Raw genomic sequence first — 10,353 nt, 5'->3', positions numbered from 1 at the left:
ATATTCTTGCTATCAACTAATTAATACGGTTGACGAAAAATCCTCTCTCAAAAGGGGAAGGATCCTCTACTTTATCTACTTTATGGAAAGAAAAGTAGAGTAATTTTAGTCAAAATGAAAATGAATAAGACAAAAGAGAAATGCTATTTATTTTAGAGAAAAATAATGTGAAAGAAAATAAATTATGAAAAAAATTAAAGAGTTGAAAGTTAGAGAATCTTACCCTTCTCAAAAACATATAAAAAATATGAAAATTAAAAATGAAAAGTAAATCAACCTTAATTAGCAAGATAGAATAATATTATAAATACTTTATTTCACTAGGAGACAAATGCATAGATATTTTCTGGTGGAATACATTAATTAATACATACTCAAACACAAAATACTAAAGCTAAATTATAACTTAGCGCACACACAAAGTTGTATTTTCACACACTATAACACAGCAATATATAGAAGTATTTATGGACTATGTCCCTTATTTAAGTGATAGTAGTAATAATTAACTTTGTTTAATTCAGTGAAATTGGTTTCACCATAACCCTTAATCCATCTTTAATTTTGACCTAATAAACATGCCCGTATCCACCACCGGAGCGACTATCACCACCACCATCCCTACCGTACCCTCTTCCAGAAGGTTCATCACCATATCCACCACCAGAGTTCCCTCTATATCCATAGCTTCCACCAGAATAGTTTCGTTCTTCATAACCACCACTTGATCGTACTCCGTCACCATATCCACTCTCATAACGGTTATCACCACCACCATAACCACCACCACTAGAACGTCCAACTCCATAACCGCTCTCAGTAGTATTATTTCCATAACCACCATCAGAACGTCCACCTCCATACCCATAACCACCACTACCACCGTAGCGTTCACCTCCATATCTACTCTCATTATTATTCCCATAACCACCGCTAGCACCGCCACCATAACGTCCACTTCCATATCCACTCTCAGTAATATTACTCCTATTATTATAACCACTATCATAACGTCCATAACCACTCTCAGAATGTTCAGCAACCTTAACCTTATTTCCATAACCACCACTTCCACCGAATCCACCACCAGAGTGACCAGTTTTTCCTCCATAGGAAGAGTCGTGTTTATTAAGATAAACAGCGGCTTTGTCAACGTACATGCCAAAGCCCTTACTGTCATCAACTCCAGCTGCATCTAAAACATTGGAAGCGGCAATAGCAACCTTGGCCTTGTCCATCTTGCCAGGCTCATGGTTGTAAACGGATTGTGCTGCATCCGACAACACCTTAGCAGAGTAGATAAGCTCGCCTTTGGAATGGTTCTGGCCGGGCCGGTGTTGTTTCCCTTGACCACCATAGGAACTGTTGCTGTAGTAGTTGTCCATAATTTCTTGTTTTGAGATCAATATCAGAAATTAGCAAAGTGTTGTTATTGTGAATTGTGGTGAGGTTTCTTGGGTATTGGAGAGGTATTTGTAGAGAAGATTATTCCTTGAAAACACACCATGTCTTTATTATATATTAAAGTTATGATTCTTTTGTTTGTGTGTGTTGGAAACGTGTTGGTCGCTTTGGCTAATGTTACCACTAATTGGTTTCTTATGGTAACTTCGGTCATAGGGTGATGTTGATTTTTTGTTCCTTAGCTTTATGATGAGGGAACTTTAATTATTTATTTATTTATTTATTATTTTTTGGTTATACTTGAAAGAATAAACAAACTAAAAATATTCCTAGGGAATAAATAATGATTAAAAGTATAAAGAAGGCTTATGGTTAGAAGTGTTCAATTAAAAACCATCCAAATAAAAATTATAAGTTAATTCAAAAATTGCATAAAAATTAATATTTTTGAGATGTATTTGAATCTCCTTTTCTAAAAAAAATAGCTTGAATTAAATCCGATTTTTAATTGAATTAAAGAAAGCAAACTAAATAAAACTGCATGCATATATTTTACTATTATTATTTTATTTTTATGCTAGTATGATTTATTATTACATATTTACATTAATCTACTATATGATATATTTTATATCAAACATATTATTTTACTGCATATTTATAATATTATTAGTAATTAAAAAAAGGCAAAATACCAACAAATGGGTGTACCATTGGGCTATGATAAGTTACTTGATATTTTTTCCTTCTGAAGCTACTTATTAATTACTCCATTAGTTAATTTTTTTTCTTTTACAACTACTTATTTAACACATTAATAATAATAATAATAATAATAATAATAATAATAATAATAATAATAATAATAATAATTGTAATAATAATACCATTATTATTATTATTAGTATTATCATTATTATTATTATTTTGCTTCATTATTTAATTTCTCCATTAGTTAATTTCTTTTGCTTCTATTAACTACTTCATTAGTTAACTTTTTTTGCTTCTATTACTATTATTTTTATTAGTATTATTAGTTTTATTAATATTATAATTATTATTATTATTAATATTATTATTATTACTATTATAATTATTACTATTATTATTATTACTATTATTATTATAAGTATTACTATTATTTCCTATTCTATATTACTTTTAACCAAAGACTATCCTCATTTTATTAACTTGAATTTTTTAATAGTGAAATGAAAAAAAGAATGCAATGAAGAAAATAACATGAAAAAGAAAAATACACTGGGTGCATTCAAATTGTTTCATAAAGAGAGATGATTCTGAAAAGAAATAAAAATTAAAATATTGCTATTTTGGATGGTGTTCATTTTGTATGGCGTCCTTTTTTCTTTTTTCATTTTAGAGAGTTTACAAATATAATGCATGTCTTTAATGTATCTACTTAATATAAATCCAAGGTTGTCATGATGGCAACCCTAGCCACATGTCACCTTGGTAGCAACTCTAAGCATAAACCCTAATTGTGTGTTTACTAATTTATCCCTACATTTAAAATAAATAATAATAATAATAAACAAAATAATAATATTATTTATAATATAATTAATAGTATAATATTAATGAAAAAAATTAAGTATTTTTTATTGATTATATATATATATATATATATATATATATATATATATATATATATATATATATATATATATATATATATATATATATATAATAATAATAATATTAATGAAAAAAATTAAGTATTTTTTATTGATTATATATATATATATATATATATATATATATAAATATATAAATATATATATGTAACAATAATAATAAACAAAATAATAATATTTATAATATAATTAAAAGTAAAATATTAATGAAAAAATTTATTAATGGATAATTTATTTATAAATTTTTAATAAATCACTCAACCATAATTTTTTGAGTTACAAATCTAAAAATTAAATATATAATTTCTAATATCATTAAATTTTTAAAATTATAATGAAAAACTAAAATTTTTACTTATTTCATTTATTAATTAATTTTATAAAAATATCATTGTCATAAATGATTAAAAATATTTTATTTAAATTAAAAAATAACAACTGTAAGTAATAATAATTGGGCGGAATAAAATCTCACAAAAAAAACGGTGGAATATAAGATGCTATAATTATGAATTTTGTTAAACAGAATTTAAGCATCATTAATCAACTCACCTCATATTTTGTTGAATTGGTAGAGTATTATCTCACCCAAAAAATAACGGTGTATTTCATTAATCACATTAATATAATATATAATTCATATTAATTAATATTTTATAACTCCCAAATATTAATTCATATTTATACTAAAAAACGTTGTATTTCATTAATCACATTAATATAATATATAATTCATATTAATTAATATTTTATAACTCCCAAATATAAATTAATTCATATTTATACTAACATTTTTTCTTCTTTATAAATACCTCTTTCTTTATCTCTATTTGGCTATCTCATCATACACATATCTATATTTAGTCATCCCATCACACACGATAATTTTTTAAACGATTACATTATTTGAATTAGTCAAGATGATAACAATAGTTACATTATTTGTATTTTTATTTTACATGATAAATTTTTTTCTTTATTGTTGTTTTTTTGTTTGTAGGTATCTTTTCATGACAACTCCAGAATATGAAAATTTGGGTGTCAAACTTGAATTAACATGCATAAAGTGAATGAAATAGATGCATCGACAAACTGGCAAACTAATGACATATGCTACAAAGTTTTATCGGATGGAACATGCTACCACATTTTATCGAGAAAATTTTCTCAAGAGCCGTTTGGACCTCTCCGATTTAGATTTTTATTTATAAATTCTCTTTTCAACTTTTATTTGTTTTCTTTTATTTTTTGTCTTTTATTTTATTTTTATTTGTTAATATAGTGGAATACGAGTTGTCCTTCCACTATTGTAATTTTTTATTTGTTAATTAAGATTATAATTTTAATAAAAATATTATAGATTTTTTAATAAGATGGATTGATTTTATTATTAATTTAAATATAATTAATATTGATATGGTATAAATCAATTTAAAGTTATTTATATTATATTAATATAATACTTTTAATTTACTTTTTAAGTTGATTCTATTGAAGAGAATTATATTAATATTTATCTATTTTTTCTATATTATGGATCAATTATACAGTGCAGGAGATTAAGATGTTTGTTTGTTGTTTTGTAGTTTTTTTTTGTTTATTTTTTATTTATTTTGGGTCTTGACCCTCTATCTTATCAAAATAAAAGAAGAAAGATGTTTTTTTATAATGTTCAATATTATTATAATAAATTTTTGGCATTAAACATATTTATATTATATTTAAAATTTTATATATTTCTAAGTTGATTGTATTGAACATGTTTATATTTTTAACCTAATTATATTTTGTGTTTGCTTTGATAGGAACTTGGATTAAAATACTTTTACTATAAAATATTTTATTGTATAGAATTAAAAAAAATTATTTAAAAGAAATATTCTATAATTTTTACTATAAAATACTTTCTATAATTTTTTTTCTGCTGAATTGAAAAATTTCATTGTATTAAAAGTGATAAGTTACATTTTTTATTATTCATATTCTAAATACACTTTTATGTAATTTAGACAAATTATTGATTTCCCATTCAATAATAAATAATAATAATAAATAAATTATCTGATATTCTTATATATATCACTTCGTCCTTCATCATATTTCGTCTCAATTGTATTATATGTTGTAATAAGTATTTTATATTTTTTTTTATGAATTATTCAATTTTAAATACAATGTATATTTCGTCTCAATTGTATTATATGTTGTAATAAGTATTTTATATATTTTTTTATGAATTATTCAATTTTAAATACAATGTAAAGAGAATGGTAGACCACAAAATATGAAATATGTAAGATAAAAATATATTGTATTAAATAAAAATAAAAAAGTTGTGAGTTGAGGAAATAAGTGTATTTTTAAAATGGAGGTAATTTGAAAACATGTTAGACTTATTTAATGAGATTTTAATACATTGATATTATTTTTCATGTTGTAACTTCTTTGATTTATAAAATTCCACCGAAAACACAGCAAAGTATAAATTCATAATATTAATTATAATTATTATGAGTATAAATTATATGTAATTATATTTACTAAAATATATATTTTTTATTTAATATAATATTTGAGATAAAGATAAATGAATCCGTGCAACGCACGGGCCACATATCTAGTTATATGAATCTATGAGTAGCAAGTGTGAAGTTCAATTCAACACTGAACGTGAACATGGAGAGGCAGTTTTAATTCCACATATACATATAGCAGTTACGGTATGCAGTGGTTTGCACATATATATATGGGTGGTTTTGAAATAAAGTGAGTTACATAAGGGTAAGTTTGGAAAAAAAATAGGCCAGCCCAAAATAATCTATCCTCTTTATATATATATAGGTATAAATATATAGGTATAAATTATTATTATTTTTATTAAAATTATTATTATTATTATTATTATTATTACTAATGTGTTTAATAAGTAGTTTTAGAAGCAAAAGAAATTAACTAATGCATTAGTTAATAAGTAGCTACAAAAGGAAAAGACATCAACTAAAATTTCATAGCCTAATGGCACACCAATTTGTACTAGTACTAATGTGTCTTGAGTTCAATCCTTGGTGTTGCAAAATTTTGAAATAATTTTTAGAATTTTATGGACCTTGCAAAACATTTCCGCGTCAGATGCCACACATACAGCCTTTTTGCACGTCAGATGCCACACATACAGCCTTTAACGTCTGTTTCCAACAAATTGACGGAAAGGACTAACGTGCCACTTTTTTAATAGATAAAGGATCTATCTGAACATTTTAAAAATTAAGGGACCAAAATGGACCCCGAGGTAAAGTTAAAGGACGAAAAAGGGTATTTTGCCTTAAAAAAATATAATTTGTAAATTTTGATATCCATTAATCAATTAAAAATACATTGTAATAAATTGATACAATTTGAATTAGATTTTTTTTAGTCATCCAAAATCAAACTGAATTGCTTATACTTTTATATTTGGACCGGATAACCAACAAAAATTTGCTGCATTGGTCATTCAAGATATGGTGAGGGTTTTGTAAATAGTCCTACTCCCCAACCTTCTACAAATGTATGTTGTAGGTCCTTCTCAAATGATACCTATTGTTTTAAATTGTGGTTGTAGCTGCGGATACGGCTGCGGTTATTGAAGGTGGAGAAAAACACAAGAAAGGGGGAGTGAATTGTGTTCTTTATCAGATTTAAATTCCCTTTCTTTAAATTATTTTCTTTCTTCTTTGTATCTCTTCTTCTGGATATGCTTTTGCATTGCGAAGGCATGCTTGGAATGGAGTTGCATAACCAAAGAGATGTTCATTTAAACTTTTTATGTATTATCAGAACTTCTGACTTGCTCAGTACAATTCTGAATATGTTTACACGACTTGGACGGAGTTAAATGAATTGAACAGAAGGTAAAGAACACGTTTATTTTTATCCTGGTTCACCTTCTGAATAAGGCTACCTCCAGTCCACCTTCTTCAGGTGATTTGCCTCTCAATAGAGGTCTTAATCCACTATAACCAAACTTGATTACATCTGCACGATCCTCCATCGTGACTAACAACCTGCACAGCCAACTGTTGTGACTAACCCTGCACAAGCTACCCGCGAGTAACTAACCCCTAGATGACTGAACCGTTCATTAATCCCATCTAGATATAACGTTCATCAATCTAGTATCCTGCACAGCTACCTGCTGTGACTAACCCCGCACAAGCCAACTGCTCGCGACTAACTGCAATGGACTGTTCAGTGACCTCTACGAGATATAACATCCATTGACTCTTGGACTTCTGACCATCACTTGGTCTCCAAGAGAATTTCCACAATGATCATCATCATTGTCTTCTCAAGCTTCTGACCATTTCTTGGTCACTCAAGGCATCATCACCAATTTAGATTGGCTTTAATACAATGCTTCCTAATAAGCAGATATTCTAAGTACAAACTATATGACAAGTAATTGTTTTAAGTGAATATTCATTGAACTCTTCTTGTCTGCATCTTCTGATGAGATCCTAGCTTGATATGAGTAGGCAGTATAAGAGCACTGGCTTCAGTTGTTGAAAGCTCCTTCTAGTTGATCTTCATCTTTAATTCTTCTTCAAGAGCTTGGTGAGAACATAATATCTATTCTGAATTGCCTTTTGTTTTGATCTCTCATTCTTCTTTTCAAGCAGATAGAGAACAACTGTTCTTATTCGGAGTTGCTTCTTGCCTTGATCTTATATTCTTTTCTTCAAGCCGATTAAGAACATCAATTATTATTCAGGATAGCTTCTTGCTTTGATCTTTAACTCTTTTCTTTAAGCAAATTAAGAACACCAGTTCTTATTCAGGATTTACTTCTTGCTTTGATCTTCAACTCTTTTCTTTAAACAGATTAAGAACATCAGTTCTTATTCAGGATTGCTTCTTGCTTTGATCTTCAACTCTTTTCTTTAAGCAGATTAAGAACATCAGTTCTTATTCAGGATTTGCTTCTTTTCATATTTTGACTATTTTAGTGATATTTCAATTTTGAGCCCCTCATCTTTTTGAGCCACACACTCCATGATGAATATTTCTTCTATTTATACCCTTTTCGATTGTATCCGTTATCTTGATCTTTGGAGAGCACATTAAATGCTCGCGTGTTGCTTTTTATTTTTGTTTTCTTCAACAAGCTGCATGTGGGTTGCTTCTTCAATCATCCTCGGGAGTTGTTCCATTAACTTGTTGCAGCCGTTTTGTTGATGATGATGTATGTAACGACTTTTATTTTCTTTGTCCACGTGTGCCTTTGCTGTCAAGAGCTTTCTGTATGTCACTACGTTACTCTATCAGAACTTATGATCTTCTGTTCCTGTGATCTTCTTGCTGAAACGGATCTTCATGTATATTGATGTATCCTTGAAGCTTCTGATTGTACTTTCTGATTATGTGCTTGTTGTATGTGAGTGTTGGTATTTCTGTTTAACTCTTTGAAGATTGTCTTGTTGAAATCTAGCTCCTTGTGATACTGTTGTAGTTGTATGTTCTTCTAAGTGGGCTTGTTTTGCATGTTCTTAATCAGAACATCTGATGAATGATGTTTTCACTCTTCTGGATGTTTGATTTCATATCTGAGCTGGTTTCTGGTGACTCCTGTAAAGGACTTATAGCATAGTATTTGCACATTAAATGAAATCATTAGTATTAAAATTGTTATTCACAAATTATATGCTTGTTATCATCAAAACCAGATTCTGAACAAAGATTCTCAATCTTGTTCTAACAGTTACGACCATTGTGGTTGCGGCTATTGCGATTGTTGCAGCGTGATTTATATTTATGAACAAAAAGTATTATATTTTACTATTTATTTTTATTTCACATATATTTCATTTCCTGTCTACAATTTTTATATATATTTCTTTAACAATTCGCCATCATTTTGAATATCACTAATGAATTTCTTGATCCAAAAAGTTTTCTTTGATGCATTTGAGGCAACAATATACTCGACCTCGATTGTAAAATCAACAAATATATCTTGCTTTGAACTTTTCCTGCACACAACACCACTATTTAAGCAAAACACAACCAGATTTTGATCTAAAGTCACACCAAAACACATGTAACTAGATTGTGATATAAAGTTATCCTTATCTATCTGAAAGTTAGAATCAGTGTATCCAATTATAGCGAGCTCTTCCTGACCTCCATATATATATATATATATATATATATATATATATATATATATATATATATATATATATATATATATATATATATATATATATATATATATATATATATATATATATATATATATAAAAGAGTCCTTAGTCATTCTCAAGTACTTAAGGATATTTTTGACAGCTACTCAGTGAGCATCATCAAGATCAAATTAGTACCTATTTATTGCACTTAAAATATATAATACATCGGGTCGAATACATAACATGGCATGCATAATAGATTCTATTACAGATGCATATGGAGTCTTATTCATGTGATCCCTGTCTTCCTTAGTTGAAGGGGATTATGTTTTTGATAGACACGACTCATGTTGCATAGGTATGATTGATTTACTTTGGTAGTTTCATTGTTAATCTAGGGTCATCTGAATTTGGTGGTCTTTTGAGAAACTCTTTTGTGGGTTGATTCACAAATTTTGCAGAAAGTTGTGGTAATGTCGAGCTTTAAGAAATTTCTCATGATCTTGATATTGCTTGGTATCATGGTTTCAGAGATGTGATTTACGAGTCTGACTCTTAAACGACTCTGAAGTTTCTTTAAGAGGGTGTGTCATCTACTCATCATTATGAGTTTTTGGTGGATTATATTCAATCTCTTATTCATAAAGAGTGTTAGTTTGTCCTTGTTCACATCTTATGCTAGGGAATGTTTGTGCTAATTGACTTGCTAAATTTGGAGTCTTGCGTTTAAGTCAAAAACAAGTTTATTTACCACTACACTAAGTAGTTTACATTCTATATTAAGTAGAACAACTAATACTTATATATTTATTTCAGTTTTATAAATTTTTTTTTTAAATTGTGACTCATATTATTTGAAGATTCTGGACTGTGAATCTGATTGTCCTTGTTCAAGGCCGATCCTGGAAAAAAAAACTAAAAAATAATTTTTGTTTGTTCATCTCCTTTAACTAATATTTGTTTATGACTTATGAGACTATGATAATTCAATTTTAAAGAATTTATTTTTCCGTTGTTCATTTTCATCGATATAATGGTATAAGACCAAATGAATTGGTTACAAGTATGACGAGAGTAAGTCATTTTATGACCCCAGATATTTAGTTCAAGAATCAAAGGGTGTTAACAGA

At 27.7% G+C, this 10,353-nt stretch overlaps 1 protein-coding gene across 1 annotated transcript; it reads right to left on the bottom strand.

Annotated features, from left to right (window-relative positions):
• Positions 1 to 291: 291 nt before the first annotated feature.
• Positions 292 to 1,477, bottom strand: LOC131643167 (glycine-rich cell wall structural protein 2-like). Its single transcript, XM_058913319.1, has one exon. The coding sequence runs from the start codon at positions 1,383 to 1,385 to the stop codon at positions 570 to 572; it is 816 nt and encodes a 271-aa protein (XP_058769302.1). The 5' UTR covers positions 1,386 to 1,477; the 3' UTR covers positions 292 to 569.
• Positions 1,478 to 10,353: the final 8,876 nt, after the last annotated feature.

The sequence above is a fragment of the Vicia villosa genome, unplaced genomic scaffold (assembly GCF_029867415.1).
Source record: "Vicia villosa cultivar HV-30 ecotype Madison, WI unplaced genomic scaffold, Vvil1.0 scaffold8, whole genome shotgun sequence".
NCBI classification, from domain to species: Eukaryota; Viridiplantae; Streptophyta; class Magnoliopsida; order Fabales; family Fabaceae; genus Vicia; species Vicia villosa.
The sequence above is the reverse complement of the archived record's forward strand: the minus strand, read 5'-3'. Positions and strand labels throughout refer to the sequence as shown.

Excerpts from the sequence above, each read along its gene's own strand:
- LOC131643167 (XM_058913319.1), bottom strand. The coding sequence starts at position 1,385 with ATGGACAACTACTACAGCAACAGTTCCTATGGTGGTCAAGGGAAACAA.